This window comes from Macadamia integrifolia, chromosome 14 (assembly GCF_013358625.1).
Source record: "Macadamia integrifolia cultivar HAES 741 chromosome 14, SCU_Mint_v3, whole genome shotgun sequence".
In the NCBI taxonomy this organism is placed as follows: Eukaryota; Viridiplantae; Streptophyta; class Magnoliopsida; order Proteales; family Proteaceae; genus Macadamia; species Macadamia integrifolia.
In genome coordinates, this window is record NC_056570.1 from 31,693,923 (window position 1) to 31,715,177 (window position 21,255).

Here is a 21,255-nt window from a genome sequence, read left to right on the forward strand (position 1 = left end):
AATCCAAAAAAGAAAGAAAGGGTTGAACATTCCAGTTAGATCCAACCATGAGAGACTTGAGAATTATTGGTTATGGTTAGGGAAGGTGATAGGATAAAATTAGCCGCCCCTTAAGATATGGGCATGTGGGAGTTTTTTACGAGGATTACTCAGAAGGCTGTGTACAGCCACAACTCCAGGTATTAGGGTTGACTTGAGTCCCCTTCAGGTGGTAGAGGTATAATGGGACTCTAACTACTTAAAGGAGGGAGAGGCCCGAAAAGAGGGGATTCCCCACAAGGTGAGGAGACGTGAAGGATGGAGTCCTCCAGAGTCGCCCTAAGACATTTCCTACTAGGACTAGAAAGGAAGGGAAATAAGGAATTTTTGAGTGAACATCTGAGATGGGAATACAGGATTACACTCAATCGACTTTTCTTTATAATTACTTAAGAGTCCTACCTTTGTTGAGTTGCGCTTGTGCGTTGCTCTCTATCTCTCTCTCTCTCTCTCTGTCTCTCCTTAGTCCTTAACCAAAAAAACTATCATCTCGATTTTTGTTGGGTGAATATCTCCTATATTGAGTGCGTACAGTGCGTCAGTGCACATTGAACGGCGGAAACACTTTGGCAATCACCCTTGGTTGTCCGATGTGCACAGAGCGCACTCAAGAGGATCTTGACATATTGATTGTTTTTTGGGTGAATATCTCCCTTCCATATTTTGGGGTATTTGATCTAGATCTTCTCTAGTATTCTAGTGCGTCAATGTGCATCGATTAGCAGCACTTGGGTGTGCACCTAGCAACCGCGTCCTCACTGGAACACTTGACAGGATTTGGTTCTAGGGTATTTTAGTTTTCTTTTTAGTCATGGGAATTTCATAAATCTTTACAACTTTTGTGATAGTAAATTAAAATTTATATTTACCAATTTTGTACATCTTTTTCGCTATCTAGTAGATATAGGCAATTCTTTACCAAAAAAGGATATATGCAATTCTCCTTTTATTTTATCGTTTTAGTGTCTTTTGATATATATATATATATATATATATTACCAAAATGAATGGGTTTTCCAAGGCTCCATCAAAAAATCGAATTAATGTAGATTTGGTTGACTTGACATGAGTCTTGTTTTCTTTTTACATAGGGCGAGTTTTCATGAATCTTGTATCTTGACTAGCCATCTCATTTTTTAACTCGACTTGGGCATGTTTTCTGATCAAAACCCGATTTTCCAACATTGTTTAAAATGTAATAGAAAAATGGAAACACTTTGTTTTGATATAATACTCAATCTCATTTATTCTAATGCTTAACATTGATTTTTATTTTATTTTTGCTAAGATCAGCAAAGTAATATATTAGAAATAAAGCAATGGTGTACATGATTACTAGACAAACAAAAAACTATTACAAAAGGGAACTAAACCTCCACTTTCGGCAAAGCCATCAATAGAGGAAGGAACCCACAACTTTAACTAAGGGACTACCTTCGGCATGGCCATCAGCAGAACCCTTAGAAAAAGAAAAGGAGGTTAAAACCACCATTATTCCAGAGCCATCAGGTTACAAAATGATATCTAGGCAAAGCTTAACATTGATTCATTTCCCTCTATTGTGGTGTTTCCTCTTTCTTCCTTTTCTGATCTGCTTGGATCCTCTGATTCTCAAAATACATCCCAAGTATTGGTTGTTTCTCCAAAACAATTGTTGTCCGACAACCAGTCCAATTATTAAACCAGAGCAATATCCAGCTACTGCAAATTTCCAATCAAGTAGAGGTATTGAATCATCATTTTGTTGGGACATTGATGCTGGAGGTAATGCTCTATCAGTTATTCCACACTTCTTTGACAAAGGCAACCCACATAGTTCTGCATTTCCTTCGTAGGAATCATTCAAAAATGTGTCAAATTGGTTCCCTTGTGGTATACCTCCCACGAGGTCATTGTATGATACATTCAAGACTGAAAGAAATGTCAAACTTGTCAATTGCCTTGGGATTTCTCCTGAAAGTTTGTTTCTTGAAAAATCTAGTGATTCAAGTTCACTTAAATTTCCTAACGAAAAAGGAATTTGACCTATGAGGCTATTTCCTGACAAGTTGAGTATCTTAAGTGCTTTTAAATTTCCCAAAGCATCTGGAAGCTTTCCTCTGAAGTTGTTGTTGGATAGATCTATGGCGACGAGGGTGGTTAAAATTCTTGTCATTTCCAGGTATAGTCCTTTGTATACAATAGAAATTGTATCTTGATAGTAGTGGCCACTGTAAGAAATCGAATCTGAATTGTTATCAATAGTCATCATTGCCTTCCAATGAAGAATATATTGCAATGGTAAGTTCCCCACAAAAGCATTGAAAGAGAGGTCAAAGACATGTAGATTTGGGAAGGGAGAATCAGCTTGGTGGAGTTGAGCAATGGGACCACCAAAACTGTTAGATCTCATGACTAGAACCTGCAACGCAGAGAGATTTCCCAACCAATATGGGAAAGTATCATTCAACTGGTTGTACCCAACATCTAACAGCTTCAGTTCCTTGCAGTTTTCCAGTGATCTTGGAACTTTTCCTTGAAGCATATTTTTATTGAGCTTGAGGGTATGTAGATTGCATCCATTTTTGAAAATAGGAGGAATGGGTCCATGTAATTTGTTGCTTTCTAAATTTAGTACCTCCAAATTGCTACTGTGAAGACATGTTGGAATGTTTCCACTCAATTCGTTTTTGGACAAATCCAAAATTACAAGATTACTTGCATTGCAGATGAAGAAAGGGATTTTTCCTACTAATTTGTTGCTTTGTAAATGTAGTTCGTTCCAGTTGAAGCCACTACTGCCAGGACATGTTGGGATGGTGCCACTCAGTTGATTATTGGACAAATCCAATAAATTAAGATCACTTAAATTGCATATTGAGAAAGGGATATTTCCAGTTAAATTATTATCTCAAATTGAAAAGTAAAGAGCAGCTTTGGAGAAAAGGGACGTAAGATTCCCTAAGATTGGAGACACAAATTGATCACTGTTAGATTGATTGAATGTTTGGGGAGAGCATGAAGCTATTGGAAGAGAATCATGTATCATGTTTGAGCCAAGATGAAGAGATATAATGTTGAAGGAGTGATTAGTAGGTAATGGCAATTCCAGACCTGTAAACGAGTTGTTAGAAAGGTCTAGTGATGACAAATTCTGCAATTTCCATATCCATTTGGGTATTGCACCATCAATTCTATTACTAGAAAGGTCTAGCGAAGTCAATTCCTTTTGGTTCCTGAGGAAGTTTGGGAATTTACTGAGATTGCAAACCCTCATCCCCAAATCATGAATTTGAGCATTGAAAAAGTAGTCACCGCTAGCATTGAAAAAGTCATTGAATGAGAGTTCAAGGGACTTGAATGTTCCTTTGATTTTGGAAATTGGTCTCATCAGTTCTTCTCCTTTCAAGTAGTTACCTCCCAAGTCAAAGTCAAATACACGTGGACTAGAAAAGGAAGAAGAAATGTTGTGAATAGGTTCAGTTATGACACCACTGAATCTATTCAGAAACAAGTCTAGTATACGCAATGATGGGAGAAAAAACAAATAAGAATGGATGTGCCCTTGAAGCAAATTTTTACCCAACCGTAGTACCTCAAGATTAGAAAAGCTCTCTTTGAAAATGGATGGAATTTGACCGCTTAAATTGTTGAATGAAAGATCCAACGCAGTAAGATGGGTAAGGTTTGCAAGAGAAGGTGGGATTAGTCCAAAGAGGTTGCATCCCGAGAATCTTAGTATCTTTAAAGACTTGAGATTCCCAACTGAACTTGGCAATTTCCCTTGGAGATCCGTTCCATCAGCACAAAGATATTGAAGGGTATTATTGATTTGGAGGAATTCAGGCAAATGAACTGAGAGGAGAAGATTATCAGATAAGTCAATGTGTGTCACCCAAGGTTGAAGGAAAACATTGCTTGGAAAATCTCCATAGAAATCACAACCCCAGATACTAAAGACAGTCAATGAAGTGAGGTTCACCAAAGAACTTGGTACAATGGAGAAGAGGCCTTGGTTAGATCCAAGGTAGAGCTCTGAGAGAAAACGAAGGCTTGAGATCGATGCATCCAAAGGGCCTGTAAGTGCACAATCACTCAAAGATAACACATGAAGGTTAGGGAGTGCAGATGACAATTGATGACACCAGTCCCTATTTTTTGGACCTGATAAGTTCACCCTATCAAGATGCAATTCTTTCAAGCTAGATAGGTTCTGAACAAATCCTCCAAAATTAGGGATTTCAAGCTGTTGGTATTCATACATTTCTGTAAAGTAGCCTTCAGAAGTGATAGTAGTCCTTTCACTAGAGAGGTCAAGGAAAACCAACTTAGTTAGCCTTGAGATTTCAGATGGGATTTGGCCCACAAAATTGTTAAAAGAAAGATCAAGTGAGAACAAATCTGTGAGTTGTGATATTTGTGATGGAATTGGTCCAGAAAAAGAGTTACCAGAGAGGTTGAGATGCCTTAACCTTGAGAGTCTGTCAAACCCAGATGGAGTGAAGTAGTCGAAAGCATTCCACGAGAGGTTGAGCATTTGAAGGTGACGAAGATGGAAGAGGCTGCTATTGGAATAGATAGACCCGTTGAGTGATGAATCAGAGAGTTCAAGACCAACTACATGACCAGTGGTGCCATCACAGATTATGCCTTCCCAGTAGCAACAATCAGTATTGGACTTCCAAGACTTGAGAGAGCGGTATTTGGAAGATGGATAGAACCAGCTATAATCAGGATCGTAGTTAGGATATGGATGGACATGGTAGTGCTTTTGCTTTAGTTGCAGCAAAGCATACCTCTCTTCAGGGTGACATAATTGGGGAGAAGAAGAAGGAGAGGAAAGAAAACAAGTTTGAAACAGAGATAGTAAGAAGATGAAGAAACACCACCACAACATATTTCTATGCCTTCAAAGGAACAACAGGAGGAGGAGGAGGGACGATCAAGAGTCAGAAGGTTTTGGTTTGTAAAATGTTGATGAGAGAGACCTCATAGTTGCTTAGTATTTATAGACACAAGATAGAAGGACCCCACAGGTCTTTTACTTATGTGCCATTAAGGCATGATAGATAATTACAAAGCATACCACTACATTGCATTTCCGTGAAATGGTATTCTTCTTCTTATTTATTGACGTTGTGAGCACTTCGCTTCTTTATGTTTTTTCAAAACAAAGACCGTATGAGATCTATTTTCCATGGAAAGACCCAACGGTGTTGGCTACTTATTCCATTTTCAATGGAGCGGCCCAACGATGGTGAGGTCATATAGGACTAAGGCTAAGGAGAATCTTGAAAAAAATTAATGCTTCACTGAATAAAATGATAGGATGATCTTAAATTATATTATATAAATCATGGTTAAAATCAGAACCATAATGGGCCTAGCCCTCAACCCAAGCTTGGCCCAATCCTAAACTAAGATCAGTGTTTTTCAACCCTTACCTATCCTCGGGGTAAAAAATCTTAGCCACCCAGACACTCATTTTTCGGAATTAGGGCAAGTTAAGGCCGGGTTCGAGCTATCAGGACAAATTTACACTTCTACTACAAATATTAAGATCCTTCCCAAACCCCACGATTGGAAAAAACCTCGTGCACTAGGTACGTGGTATAAACTTGTCTACACTAGCTAGATTGTGAAGTGGCAATTTTGCCATTATATACGAAAACGTTATGATACACTCTCGTAATATTATGCATAATCATTGTTTAAAGGCCCAACCATGATGGCCTCTTAGACCGTCAGACACAACTCCAAAAACCATATTCCACAAAGTACTGAAAGCAAATTCCATAAACTAATGGAAATATTTGAAAATTGACTAGCCAATTCCAACAACTCATGGAAATATTTGAAAATTGACTCAACTTTACATTATTTTACGTTTATTATTATATGTGGAGTCACAAGAAATTTACTTTCAAAAAGTTGGAAAGAAAATTTGACTCACTTCTCCAACATGATAGTGATATGGACCAATTATGGAACTGCATTCACTACTTGCTGATTTGGACTTGGACTTTGGGATTTATCAAATTAAAAAAAAAAAAAAAAAATGGTAGACTGAGACTTGTAACTTGTTGAATTTTTGTAATCTCTGGGGGAGGCCCAACCATGACGGCTATTCATGGTACATTTAATCTAGAAGAAATTAATGCATCAATTGATGTATATGCATTTTTTTCAAATCAAATACTTTTCAATTCGTGATCTATTTTACACGGAGAGGCTGAACAATGGAGAGGCCAAAAAATGATGATTACATGATAGGTCATATAGGATAAATTAAAGCTATGAAGAATTTTGAAAAAATAATGCATCTACCCACTTAGTGACTTTGATTTCAACTTTAACTTTAACTTTCATAATCACTACAGAGTTGAAGATTTGGATTATTGGAGGAAATGGGAAGGTTGAGGCAAAAAGGGGTTACAGTTCAGTATTGTAGCCTGAATCAATGGCTGAGACTATGGGATTGAAGAAAAAAAAACAACAGTCTTTTTCTTTTCTTCAGACGTTGGGTATACAGAAGTGTTGTTTTGAAGACCAACGCCTTCTATGATTCCAAGTTTTAAATCTAAGAACCTCATGGCAAGTTGGGCTCAGTGCGATGACCCAGTGAGCTTAAATCCGAATCTTTTTAATTTTATTATGAGCCTTTTTTATCCATAGTTTTTGTTTCTAGAACTTGTAAATTGCCAACTTTTTTTAATAATAAAATAAAAATCATTTCTCATCTCAATGAATTGCTTCCATTTGGCTTCACCTATTAGAATGAATCAACTTGATTTTGTCCTTCATATTTTCAGTAAAGACCCGTTTGTTTAGAGGGGAGTTGGGGGTGAGAGTGTTGTCAGTATAGAACCACATATTAGCGGGGTGAAAGATAAAAAAAAGAAATATGAGATAAAGTGTAGAAATTTCCACCCCAACAACCTTTAGTTGGAGGAGAGAGATGAAGAGAAAGAAAGAGAAGCAACGAAGATCCAGCTGAAGCTTCTTCAGCTTCAAGGTTGCAAAGATCGGCCGGAACCCTCAAATCGGTTTTAACAGTAGCAGTCCCTATGCTCGGCGTTTGGTTAGGGGTGGGAATACCAAAGCCCCTAAATCAGCAGCGACAGTGCTGATTGCAGCACTGGAGAGAGAGAGAGAGAGAGAGAAAGAGAGAAGCTGTGGGTTTTGCAGATCAAGTCATTCTTTATTCTTTTATTCTTCAACGAAGAAGATAGACTCTTGTGAGTGTTTTTAATTAAAAGCCTTAAACTTGGAATGTGGGTTTTGCACATCAAGGAGCTGAAATCGAAGCTCAAAGAAGACAACACAAAGAGCAATGTCTTAGCAGCTAAAGAGGAGCTCTTGATTTTGAAACCTGTCGATAACAAAGTTATCGAACAACAAAGTCAGATCTCTGCAGCTGTTGCTGAGCTTGGGAAGCGTTGAATTCCGTCGCGGCAAGGGTCAGCTGTGACCTGCTGCAAAGCGAAAGGGTGGAAAGAGTTTGGGGTGTTCCAATGTCCCAAATAGCTATGGACAAACCTAGATGATTAGCACTTAGGAGAGGAGCCGGATCCTTTTGAGCATAGAGACATAGCACTTAACGACATCATACTTAACAGCCTAGGGTTGGATGTAATAGATTTGAAGAATTTTTTTTTTATTTATTTATTTTTAACAGGGAAAACACATTCATTGATTAAAAAAGTTGTAAGTAACAGAAGTAATATTCCAATGGGTAACGATAAGGCCGCACGTTAATTGGTTGGGATCCTTCTTGAAGATGGATAGCATGATCTTGATCACACGATGGAGGCAGCCCAAGTGGGTCTGTGAAGACCAGATCATAAGCTTGTAAGAGGGCACAAAGCTCTGTACTATCACTAACCGTTGAGGAAGGAGATGGGGATTGCAATACCAAGTGGAACAGTGCAGCATAAGAGCTTGTATCTATCAATCTGCGTACACAGTGATACTGAAGTTGAGTTGGAACCCTTGATGACTGGCCTACCAGTGTAACCCGTTGATCACCATCCATGAACTCCAGGGTTAGTTTATTATAGTCAAAGAGAACAGGGGACCCAATTTCTAAAGCCATTGAACGCCGAGAACCAAATCTGCACCAAAAAAAGGTTGATGGTGGAATCTCATATGTTCTATTTGCAAGTGTCTCAAAACGAGATTGTCTGCATGAGCTTGGCCAGAGTGACTTGAGGATTGTCGAACTCGGAGGGGCCAAATCGTATCTCTAAGTTTCGAGTAAATGCATTCCAAGTTGTGAACTGATCAGAGCGATGCATCCACTGGAATCATTGCAAGGCTTGGCGATCCGTGTGAAATGACGAGATGGCGAAGATCCATCCCAGGGGAAAATAATCCTCTGTTTTTTTCATCCCTGTTTTTTCTTGTTTTGCTACCTACAGAACGCGACACGTGGACAACTTTAAGACCAACGCACCGAATGTAATAATCCTCACCCAATCTTGACCATTGGTCTACTTGTTGTCCACGTGTCACGTTCTGCAGGTAGCAAAACAAGGAAAAATAAGGATGAGAAAAACAGAGGATTTTGATCCCTGAATCTCTCAACGAAAGCACCAAATATTAGGTTCAGTATCAGATGAATAATAGAGAATAGAGTATTGGGGCTACTTCGAGGGTAGCTACCTCCTTTAGAGAGAAGAAGAAGAAGAGAACTAAGATAATTTTTTTCATTCCTTTCCATAAGATTTTCCTTACATTTATAGCAGCAACTCCTAACTAACTTTGTTCTATCTATAACAAAAATATTCTCCTTTGCAGATCAGATCCCCTCATTTGTCTGTGTAATCCTCTAAAGCTGCAGGGCATTTCTTCTGCCTCTGTGCCCTACACGTATGTGCAGCCCCAGAGGTCCTTCTTGCCTGGTCAGCTGCCAACACCTCTGCCCTCGTGTCATGCATATCCTCTTTGTGTTGCTGAGTCATAACACTTACCAACTCTGATTTCCATATTCCGAGTTCTAAATAACTTTGGCTTACAATTTTTATTTTTTTTACCTAATTATCCTTCATCTGCACCGATCCAATGTAGGGGTGCAAGTTTGGCCCTGAAGGCTTGAACCCACCCTGATCCTGAACAAGTACCGACCCAAAAATTTTGACCTTGAGGGTCGGCCTGACCCTGAAATTTTAGACCCTGAGTTAGGATCAGAATGGGTAAGGATTAATGTCTTTGGCCCGCCCAGCTCGCTCCAGATATTTGGCCCTGGTTTTTGCCCCTGATGTTGACCATGATGTTAACCTTGATATCAATTTAATTTTAGATATTGTTTGTCATTGAGTCATTGACACCTCAAAACCCCTAATATATCTTCTAACCAATATCTCTTGCTTTTTTTACCCAAAAAAAAAAAAAAAATCAGGGTATACCCAGCAATTGATGGCAAATCAGGGTTAAGGTCAATTAGGGTCATCCCGACCCTTGATGGCAAACCAGGGTCAGGGTCAAGGTCAATCATGGTTATCCCGGTCTGACCTTAAAAAATCAAGGCCAATCAAGGTGGATAAGGGTTGGGCTGAATCCTGAAGGGTTGGGCCTGAGTTGAAGTCTTGTGGCCCTGAGTTAGGGTCATGGTGGGTTTGGGCCCAATTAAAGGAACTCAGGGTTGGGCTAGGGTTTTAAGAAGCCCAACCCAACCCAGCCCTGTTGCACCCCTAATCCAATGACATGGGATACAGTACTAACCAATAATTAGGATCGGATTGGACCATTACCAATCAATTCAGAGGGATCCGATCTGATTGCTCAAACAATGATCCATATACATTTGCTTCGTCAGAGGTGCAAGATCTTCCCCTGTAAAATTCATTACTGTGCTTTGGGTCTGAGTATTTGATTATGTTTTGAGCACATTCATGTGTCCCGGTGGATCCAATATGTCATACATGTGGTGCAGTCAATGAAACGATAAACCACCTTCTATTTGAATGCTCATTTGCTAAGGCAGTTTGGTATGGGAGACACTTTCCTACGCTCCACCAACTGATAGAGCACTGGAATTATCAGATTGGTTGAATAGTTGGGACCTTTTGGTGCACCAAGACAAGAAGCTTGCTCGTGAAACTCTCTCTCGTACCTCATTTCTATGTTGGTATTTGTGGCGTGCATAGAATGATGAGATTTTTATGACAAAGGATTGGACACCACAAGATGTTATTTCTGCTACAGAAAGGGTGATCCTGGAATTTCATTCGGCCACTGTCTTTCCATCTTCTTCGCCCTCTAATGCAACTACCAATATAATTGCGGATTATGGAAAGTGGGAGGCCCCACCTTTGGGCTTTGTGAAGGCAAACTATGATGCTGCTCATCCATAGGGAGGGGTTTCTGGCGGATTGGGCAGTATCTACAGGAATCATGATGGGTATCTTCATAAGGCGCTCTCCATCCCACAACCCTTAGCTTATGTGATTCAAGGAGAAACTTTAGCTATTAGAATGATGCTTTTGCAGGCTCTCGATTGTGGCTACACTCATCTTATTGTTGAATTAGATTGCAAGGAAATCATCTCCTACATTCAAGATCCAAGCTTAGTTCCTTCATGCGAGGTTGCAGTTGTTTTAGAGGATGTGCGCTTTATGTTCTTCTTTTGTTTACATATCATTTAATTTTATTCCACAGGCTGTAAACTCTATTGCAGATGCCTTTTCAAGGAAGACTCTATCTATCATGTGTATGACAGATTGGTCGATTACCACTCCGTGGCTTCAAGACCTTTGTGCGTCTGAGGTTATTGGTTGTACATATGGTTATTATCATCAGTAAATTTCCTTTCTACCAAAATACATACATATATATATATATATATATATATTATAATTCTTTGAATGTCCCCATTTAATGATAGGGTCTTAATTGAACATAAGGGTAGATGTGTCATTTTGATTCTAACACTTGGGAGCCCAAATTATTATATACAAAGGGCATATTGGTAAACTATAATTCCTCAAGTTCGCTCGCCGCTGTAGCTGCAGTCTTAGACTCTTAGGCGAGGGCTTGATGGAAAAACATCTTCTGTAGCGAAGAGGATTTGTGGTGAAGTGCAGTGAGGGGTTGTCATGTTGCTAGCATGTGGCTGAGAGATCATCAACAGCTGAGAAGACAAGCCCGAATGCCTCTGAAATCTCGACCCATTGAAGCTGACTCTCTACAAACCCACCCAAAAACCTAGGGTTTTGTTATTTCCTTCTCAAATCAAAAGGTATACCTCTATTTGAAGTTAGGAACGAACACCAGCGGCGAACTCCTTCCTCCTCTCTCTATCTTCGGCCACTCCTTCCTCCCCAAATCGAGAGGTAATCCTTGATTCGAAGTTGCGACCGAACACCAGCAAGGAATTCCTAAAAATTCTAATAGAAACAGACTTCTCCCTAAATCAAATACGCATTAAAAAGAAGCTAAATGAACTCACCGACTCAATAAGGATCAGAAATATATAAGACAAACAAAGAAAACCAATCAATTTAATACATACCATAGAGAACTCTATAAATTGAACTACATTATAGAAATCATGTCGGCTATGTCAAAAAAATGTTTTTCCCCCTCTCAACCCAGCCTTGTCATATAATATATTCACCTAACGCATTTGTTCAGAAGTGGATTATCAGGATAGGTAAAAATTGATCCCAACCCTCATAGATCAAAATAGAAACTAAATAGAAATCGAAAATCATTAAGGAAAAAAAGGGAAATGATAAAATCAAAGCTGTCAATAACTTTCGATAAATTGCATCTACAATTTAAGTGGAGATCGTGGTGGTGGATTGCTATGCTAGTCTCTCCAAAGATTAGTCAAGGTATGTGTAAATTGACCCGGACACATTGGTTTTAAAAAAAAAAAAAAAATCCTTATTAACCCTATTAAAAAAACTTGGCAGAGACTGTGATTGCGATTGACGATCGAGCGAATAAGATTGGAAAAACTCCTTAGCCGACGGAATCAATTTGGGTAGCAAATCAACCAGCTTCCGCACATCGCTGTGAAACTCAGACTCAGAATCAGAGTTGGGAGTAGAAGAAGCTGGGGTAACATCACCAGCAGAATGAACAGCAGTAGTAGTTGCCTAGGTTTTAGGATGGGTTATCAGAAAGTAACCTGCTTCAACAGGTCTGAGATTTCAAATGTTTCGGGCTTGTCTTTTCAGCTGTTGATCATCTCTCTCGGCCACATGTTGGCAGCACAACCTTCACTGCACTTCACTGCTGAGAATGTTTTTCCGATTGGATCATGATGAGTTAAAGACTCTTTGGACTCCTCATCGCCACTACAGTTTTGACAAGCTGGTCACTGGCGCAGTTGAAGCTTCGTTAGCATTTTCCGATGGAGGATGAGAGAATAGACCAATAAATCGAACTGAACTATGAGCTTGCCTCCTCGATTTGAACGAAAAACAGAGCACACTAACGGTATAATTAAAAGATGATTAAAAAAAAAAAAGGTAACAATCTGATTCAATCTATTTCATAGGGGTGTCAATTCCTAAATCGAACCGGTAAAACCGGCCGGACCGAACCGATAACAACCCGGATCGAATCGAACCGAAGCCTTATTGGTTCGGTTCGGTTTCGAGTATTGTAACCCCAAAACCAAACCGAACCGCACCGAAAACCGGATGAACCCGAAACCAAACCGAAACCGGCTCAAAACCCGGACCGAGACCGAAACTAAACCGGTAAGAAACCGAAACACTCCATAATTCATTAAAAAAATCAAAATTTGAATAGTTTTGTATACATTTGTATGGAAAATCGAATCCAAACTAGACCAAAAACCAAAACCAACCCGGTTACAAATCGATTTAAGAAACCGAAGTTCAACAATTCATCATTTGGTTGTTTCCTAATGGCTCCACACCGGTTTAAAAAACCGATCCAAACCGAAATGAACCTAATAAATCCAAACCGATACCAACCCGAACCCAAACCGCACCGAAGCCGACACCGGACCGAAACCGATAAATCCTTAATGGGTCGGTTTCGGTCACTTCCAAACTCACACCGAAACCGGTGGAACCGGACCGAAATCGCACCAACCTGGACCTTTGACACCCCTACTATTTCATAACGATATCAGAACGGTACCAACCTTGGCCGTTTCCATGACTGATCTTGAGTTTTAGAACTTTGCTCATGTTTCTTCCCTTTCTTTTCTTTCTCCTAAAAAAATAAAATTTCTCTCTCCTCTCTCGCTCTCTCTCTCTTCTTGATATTTCTTGGGTGATTACATATCACCCAAATTGATTGTCTTTCTTGGGTGAATATCTCCCTTCCATTTTGTGCGGGTAATTTTGTGTTTCGTTTTTTTTTTTTTTTTTTTTTGATTTTTCAGACATGAGAATTTGGTAAATCTTTTCAATTTAATGACTTGTGATTGTAAAATAAAATTTTTACTTATCAATTTGGTACAGCTTTTTACTATCTAAGTAGATATAGGCAATTCCCCATTTATTTTATGGTTTTAGAACCCCTTGATTTTTAACCAGAAACGGTGGGTTTTCCAAGGCGGCCAAAAAAATGAATTAATTAATGTAGATTTGATTGACCCAGCATGAGTCTTGTTTCTTTTTTACATCTGACGAATTTTTACGACTCTTGACCGAACATCTCATGTTTTGAGTCGATTCAGACGAGTTTTTAGATCAATACTTGGTTTTTTAATAATGTTTAAAACGTGTATACATTTAATAATAATAAAAAAAAAAACAGTGTTTTCTGATGTATTTTCCTCCCTCGTTTCTTCTTGGCCTCAAGCCCTTGAATTGATGGAGATGTATATTTACATGTTAAACATACACATTTTTTTCTCTCCGTTAGAGTAGTGACGGGAGTCTGTGCTTCCAAATCCATGAAAGTAAAATTGACGGCTGCAAGAATCATTAGTTTCTATTTATAACATAACTTTCAAAATCCTAATTTATTCTCACAATGGATTGGGCTAGGTATATCCCACCTAGAGTGAACCAGATTAGCTTGGGCCCAATAGATCATTCTGGATCAATTAAGCTAATAAAAACCACGAAGTTCCAAAATGTTGTAATCAATTTTCAATTCCTAAAATATAAAGAAAGAGGAAAAAATGTAATTTAAAAAGTCAATGATGTGAACCCCACTTAAAAAAAATAAAAATAAATAAATAACGCGATCAAGTTATAAAATTGCACCCACCCTAACAAACTTTAGCCGAGTTCCAAGCTAGTAAGTTTTGCTTAGAACTGTTTCTTTTATTCATTCATTCATTCATGAGGAAGGAATGGCAATCAATTGTGTTCCCTACGCTCTCCAATGGGGGAGTATATACATGTATATCCACCAAAAAGCATATAATGGGGCAGAGATTCATTTCACGGGACCCTCTTAGAAGGTGTAAGGAATAAGATCGGCTATCATTCTTTCTCCCTTTATTTATTTTAGAATCGTGAGTAGAAGAAAAAGAGTTCTTAGTTATTATCCTAGGAGATTTATGCACCTTTATGTTAAGCTCAATAAAAAGCAGTGGCATTGTTTTTTATCTGTACTCTGATTCATAAATCTTTGCACTGTCTGAGAGTTCAAATAACTCCCTCTGGGACATTGGTGCTGTTTTTAGGACCTTTTATATTTGTCTATTTTTTTGTTATTTGATTAACCAGTAATATGTTTCATTATTTACTAAATATAAATATCTAATGGTAGAGATGTTGGTGTACGATGTCTTGCATTCCGTCATAGTTTAATCTATGGAGTACTGTACAGCACCTCGATAGGCAGGACGACAGTCCCATTAGCTGATTAATAGGCCATGGGCGCTGCAAGGGGGACAAGAGGCCCCCTGCATAGTAGGGGGTGTAGGGGGGCGTAACCCCCCACTTGAATTTTTTATTTGAGGGCAATTGTGTATTTTCTAGATTATGATTTTTTTCGCTATATATTTATAGTGAGTGTTTCTTTCTCTGTAATGCAAACAATACTGAGAGGTGTCAGGACGAGTGTTGTAACCCTATTCTCCATTGATAGTGAAGCAGGATCTCATCTCACTAGGGACGTAGGTAACCTTGCCGAACCTCGTAAAATCCGTGTGCATTGTTTGTTCTGTTTTTCCATTATCTTCTGCATCGTTTTAGGGTTGCGTTTCTACAAAAGAGATAGGTATGCTGCTTGGTATTGGTAAGTTAGCGGACAACATTAATGGGAGCACATTGATAAGGTATTATACAGGAAAGAAATGAGGATCATTTCAAAAAGGGAAAGAGAGAAATATACAAAGTGGGTACTAACTTACAATATACAGATGCCGATGACATACCTAACCTTTTCCCAAATCTAAAATAGCAGTAGAAACGTAAAGTACTCGTCAATGTGCTGCTGCATTGAGTAGGCCTTCATGTTATCAATCAAATTGCTTTTATTTGGATCTGAGACATTTGGATTATTTAATTCTGTTTTTAAGCATAAATGGGCTACTTTATTCTCCTGAATACAGATTACTTCATTGCTTTATCTTATTCAAAGCCTTTCAAACATGTGAGGCTTTATAGGACAGAAGAAAATGGAAGCTTTGGGGAATAGAGATGGAAAGCCGAGTAGAAAGAAAAAAAAATTGTCACACCCCTGAACATTAATATCTCAATAGAGTTGCAATTCTTCTGGAATGCCTTCTCAATTGTGCTAGGTAAGGGGACATTTCATTTAAAGAAATAGAAAAACTAAGTCACTCATAAAATAAAAAATGACGTCTCTTTGAATGTTTTGTTCGACGTTTTCATTGGTTCTTACGCACATGCAAGACTTACACTCCCCCACAAATCAATTAAAAAAGAAAAAAAATAATAATTTTATTGAATTATAATTCAAATTTTTGGAAGCTGAGTCATATTTTCTTTCCAAGAAATTATCCTTAGATCAACATTTTGATTCCATATAATATCACCCAAAATAAAGATATAGCTAATTAAAATTTTTCTTTTATTTTCTTCTAATGCTCTCATTAATTAGGTCTAATTTACTTCAAAATTTAATGTGAAGCACCTCGTGAACTTTCCATGTGTACAAGACTGGTAATTAAAAAAGACACGACCAATTGGAGAGGTGGAAACAAAGTGTCTTGATCTGAAACCAGGCATAAATATACATAAACAGGTAACCATAAATAAAAGAGGGAACATTGAAAAGAGAATACACTTTATTATGATACAATACTCAAATCTCCTTTATTATGATGCTTAGCATTGATTCATTTCCTTCTGCGGTGGTGTTTCCTCTTTAATCCTTTTCTCTTCTTGGATCCTCTGATTCTCAAACAAAATGCAATGAATTGGTTGTTTCTCCAAAACAATTGTTGACCTATAACCACTCCAATCGTTAAACCAGAGCAATAGCCAGCTATGACAAATTTTCGATCAAGTACACATGTTGAATCTTCTTCTTGTTGCAATGTCAAAATTGGAGGTGATGCGCCATCTGTAATCCCACATTTCTTTGACAACGGGAAACCACATAATCCTAAATTACCTTCATAGGAAGCATTCAAAAATGTACCAAATTGATTGCCTTGTGGTATGTTCCCTGTGAGGTTGTTATAAGATAGATTTAAGATTGCAAGAGACGTCAAACTTGTCAATTGGCTAGGGATTTGTCCAGAGAGATTGTTTCTTGAAAGATCTAATGACTCAAGTTTGGTCAGATTTTTCAACGAAGATGGAATTTGACCTGTGAGGCTATTTCCTGATAAGTTGAGCAGTATGAGTGATTTTAAGCTTCCCATTGCATCTGGAATCCCTCCACTAAATTTGTTGTAGGATAAATCTAGAGTGGTGAAAGCAGTTAAGATGCTACCCATCTCCAAGGATATTCCCTTGTCCACAATAGTAATTGTGTCTCGATAATATAAGCCCCCAGCATTGTAACTGATATAATGCAATTCAGAATTAGCCTCATCATTCGTCATCCCCTTCCAATGAAGAATATATTGCAATGGTAAGTTTCCCATAAAAGCATTGAAAGAGATGTCAAAAACATGTAGGCTTGGGAAGGGAGAATCAACATGGGAGAGTTGTAAAATGGGACCACTGAAGTTGTTAGATCTCATGACAAGAACCCTCAATTCAAAGAGATTTTCCAACCAATATGGGAATGTACCATTCAATTGGTTGACCCCAATATCTAACACCTCCAATGCCCTGCAATTAGCCAATGATCTTGGAACTTGTCCTTGAAGCATGTTTCCATTGAGTTTAAGTGTATGCAGACTGCACCCACTTCTAAACATAGGGGGAATATGACCATGCAATTTGTTGCTTTCTAAGTTTAGTACCCCCAAATTACTATGGCCAAGGCATGTTGGGATGGTTCCGCTCAACTGATTTTTGGACAAATCCAAAATAGACAGGTTACTTGCATTGCAGATTGAGAAAGGGATTTTTCCAGACAAATTATTATCTGAAATTGAAAAGAAATAGGTTTCAGAGAGAAGGGAAGAGAGATTTCCTAAGATAGGAGATACAAACTCACTACTGTTAGATTGATTGAATGTTTGGAGAGAGCATGGAGCTGTTGAGAGACACTCTTGTATCATGTTTGACTGAAGATCAAGAAAACCAATGGTGAATGAGTAATTAGTAGGTAATGGCAATTCCAAACCTATCAAAAAATTGTCAGAAAGGTTTAAATAGTACAAATTATTTTGCCATATCCATTTGGGTATTGCACCATCAATTCTATTACTAGAGATAACTATAGAATTCAATAACTTGAGGTCTCTAAGGAAATCTGGGAATTTGCTAATTTTATTGTGAGAAAGATCTAGCCATCTCAATTCCTTTTGGTTCCTAAGGAAATCTGGAAATTTACTAAGATTGCAAGCACTCATCACCAATTCCAGAATTTGAGCGTTGACAAAGTTGTCACCGCTTCCATTGACTGGCAAACCATCATAGGAAAGGTTTGTATCTTCCACCATATAGCCAAAGTCATTGAAGGACAGGTCAAGGCACGAAATTATTGCATTGATTTTGGAAATTGATCTCATTAGCTCTTGTCCTTCCAAGTAATTACCACTTAAGTTGAAGTAACCAAACTCACGTAGACTAGAAAAAGAAGAAATGTTGTGAATGGGCTCATTTATGACCCCACTGAATTGGTTACCGGACAAATCCAGCCAATACAATGATGGAAGAGAAAACAACTGAGAATGGATGTGCCCCTGGAGCAAATTTTGACCCAACACTAATTCCTTAAGATTGGGAAATCTCGCTTGGGAAATGGAAGAAATTTGACCTCTAAAACTGTTATTTGAAAGATCCAATTTTGTAAGATAAGTAAGGTTTGCAAGAGAAGGTGGGATCAATCCAGACAAGTCACAATTCCAGAGATTTAGTTCCTTCAAAAACTTGAGATTCCCAATTGAATTTGGCAGCTTCCCTTGGAATTTTGTTGAGCCAACACCCAGATGTTGAAGGGTATTGTTGACTTGAGGGAATTCAGGCAACTGAGCTGAAAGGAGTGGATTCTCAGATAAGTCTATGTATTTCAAATTAGGTTGAAGGAAAACATTGGTTGGAAAATCCCCGTGGAATCCACAATACTGGAGACTAAGGACAGTCAAAGAAGTGAGGTTCACTAAAGAAGTTGGTACTGTGGAAGAGAGATTTTGGTTTAAGGCAAGGTAGAGCTCTGACAGGAAATGAAGGCTTGAGATGGATGCATCCAAGGGGCCTGTAAGTGAACAATTACTCATTGACAACACATGAAGGTTAGGGAGTGCGGATGACAAGTGATGACACCAATCCCTATTTTTTTGAGCTGACAAGTCCACCCCATCAAGACGCAATTCTCTCAACCTGGATAGGTTTTGAACAAATGCTCTCAAATTAGGGATTTCAAGTTGAGAAAAACTTGGATAGATATAAAATTGGGAAATCCTGTGGCCAGAGAAATCAAGGAAAACCAACTTGGTCAACTGTGAGATTTCAGATGGGATTTGGCCCCCAAAACCATTCGAAGAAAGATCAAGAGAAACCAAATCTATGAGTTGTGCTATTTGTGATGGAATTTGTCCTGAAAAATGGTTACCAGAGAGGTTGAGATGCATTAACCTGGAGAGTCTGTCAAACCCGGATGGAGCAAAGTAGTCGAATTGATTCCACGACAGGTTAAGCATTCGAAGGTGACGAAGATGAAAGAGGTTACTATTGGAGTGGATAGAACCATTGAGTGATGAATCAGTGAGGTCAAGGCCAATTACATGACCAGCGGTGCCATCGCAAGTGATGCCTTCCCAGTAGCAGCAATCAGTATTGGGCTTATTCCAGGACTTGAGAGGATGGTAGTAATTGGCATACGAATTGACAGCATAGTGCTTTTGCTTAAACTGAAGCAAAGCATACCTCTCATCGTGAAGACATAATTGGGGAGAAGGAGAAGAAAGGAAACAAGTTTGAAACAGAGACAAGAAGACGATGAGGAAACACCACCACGACATTTTTCTCTACCTTCAAAATAACTAAAGGAGGGAAGATTTTGAAGTAAAACTTCGAAGCTTGGTTTGTGTAATGATTGATGAGAACCTTGGTATTTATAGACACGAGATTGGATAGGAGGAGTACCCTGTAAGACTTTAATTTTAAGTGCCTTGATAGGCATGAAATTGGAGATTTGACCAAAGCTTATCTAAGGTGTGCCAACTGAGCTTCTATGTATATACGTCTTTGATCAATCACACTATTATATTCATGTTCTATTTTACGTGGAGGGATCCAATTATGCAGGCTACATGACAGGTCTAATGTGTTAAAATTAAAAAGAAATCTGTAAAAATTAATACAATCACTCTCTTGTGACTTTGACGAAGGAACATGGGTGGCAATTGCATATTGATTTGAACTATTCAAATCAAAGACGGTTCTATTCATGGTCCATTTTCCATGGAGTGGCCCAATGAATGTGATGTCATGTAGACTAAAGGCTAAGGAGAGAAGAAGTTAACGCATCAACCCATGTATATGCATTTTTTTTCTATCACAGATTGTTCTATTCGTCATCTGTTTTTCATGGACCCGACAATGAGAGCTACTCATGCTCCATTTTCCATGGAAAGGCCCCACGATAGTAACACTCATGCTCTATTTTTCATGCAGAAGTCCAATGATGGTGATTGCATGACGGGTCCTATGGGCTAAATTAAAACTAATTAAAAAGAATCTTAAAGAAATTCATCCATCATTAATCCACTCACCGGTGACTTTTGACTTTCATTGTCATCAAGGATTTGAAAACTTGGTGGTTCATTGATCCGTAAGTGATGGCCATCTTTCAACAATAAGTGATGGCCATCCATGGGCTAAGAAACTTAGCGACAAACATGAAATCAAAATTATTGTTGGCGGTTTATTGGATCTATTGGTTAAATGGTCGTTGAGTGGTATCATGGGATATAGCCGGTTTGTTGATAAAAAATACCAGTCATTGGAATATGCCGATTATAAGGCTTTTTTTTTTTTTATTTATTCAAGCCGATTCTGATATGATTTGGATTAGAATCGACGTCGGTCATTTATGCACATCACCAATTACGCGTTTTAAAACCTTGACCCCAAACATTCTATTCTTTGTTCTTCCCCATGCTCTGCTCCGCTCACCATCACCGATTCCGGAATCAAGTTGGCCTCATTTTATCTATTTATATCCTGGGACATTGAATATGTTCAATCATCAGGAAATCTTGTAAAGACATACATAGAAGATCTGAAGAAAATAGAACATTCCCTGCTTATAGAACTGATTATGATCATTTTGGGTTTGGGTCCGTGGCTTGGCTAAAGCTTGACTCAATGAGTTCAACCTTGAATCTTTTTATTTATTTTATTGGGTCTTCTGTCATTGGCAACTTGGGCTTGGTTTGGCATATGTAATATTATGGGTTTATTTAAGTAGGAGGCATATATATTAGGAGTTAAGGTGGAAACAGTTTCTACTTATAGCGGGATTAAGGTTGCATACATTATGACTCTCCCGAGACCCTATAGTGGAGGAACCTTATGCAATTGATACACCCTATAAACCTCTTTGCACTAGATTAATTGTGAAGTGGCAACTTATCACCTCATGTTCTACAAGTTCTCCGTAACATCGACCACTTAGAATGTCAAATATATCTATTCCTTAATTAATGTTCCTAAACCTATTTTCCACAAAATATTAAAAGCCAAATCCAACAAATTGTGG

The 21,255-nt window shown here is 38.4% G+C and overlaps 3 protein-coding genes across 3 annotated transcripts; all 3 read right to left on the reverse strand.

Annotated features, from left to right (window-relative positions):
• Nucleotides 1–1,395: 1,395 nt before the first annotated feature.
• Nucleotides 1,396–2,592, reverse strand: LOC122060421 (receptor like protein 27-like). The gene has a single exon (XM_042623507.1). It carries the CDS (start codon nucleotides 2,561–2,563, stop codon nucleotides 1,586–1,588), a length of 978 nt encoding a protein of 325 aa, XP_042479441.1. The 5' UTR covers nucleotides 2,564–2,592; the 3' UTR covers nucleotides 1,396–1,585.
• Nucleotides 2,593–2,929: 337 nt separating this feature from the next.
• Nucleotides 2,930–4,915, reverse strand: LOC122060839 (receptor-like protein 6). The gene has a single exon (XM_042623931.1). The coding sequence runs from the start codon at nucleotides 4,913–4,915 to the stop codon at nucleotides 2,930–2,932; it is 1,986 nt and encodes a 661-aa protein (XP_042479865.1).
• Nucleotides 4,916–16,267: 11,352 nt separating this feature from the next.
• Nucleotides 16,268–19,513, reverse strand: LOC122060840 (receptor like protein 24-like). Its single transcript, XM_042623932.1, has one exon. It carries the CDS (start codon nucleotides 19,511–19,513, stop codon nucleotides 16,268–16,270), a length of 3,246 nt encoding a protein of 1,081 aa, XP_042479866.1.
• Nucleotides 19,514–21,255: the final 1,742 nt, after the last annotated feature.

Excerpts from the sequence above, each read along its gene's own strand:
- LOC122060421 (XM_042623507.1), bottom strand. The coding sequence starts at position 2,563 with ATGCTTCAAGGAAAAGTTCCAAGATCACTGGAAAACTGCAAGGAACTG.
- LOC122060839 (XM_042623931.1), bottom strand. The coding sequence starts at position 4,915 with ATGTTGTGGTGGTGTTTCTTCATCTTCTTACTATCTCTGTTTCAAACT.
- LOC122060840 (XM_042623932.1), bottom strand. The coding sequence starts at position 19,513 with ATGTCGTGGTGGTGTTTCCTCATCGTCTTCTTGTCTCTGTTTCAAACT.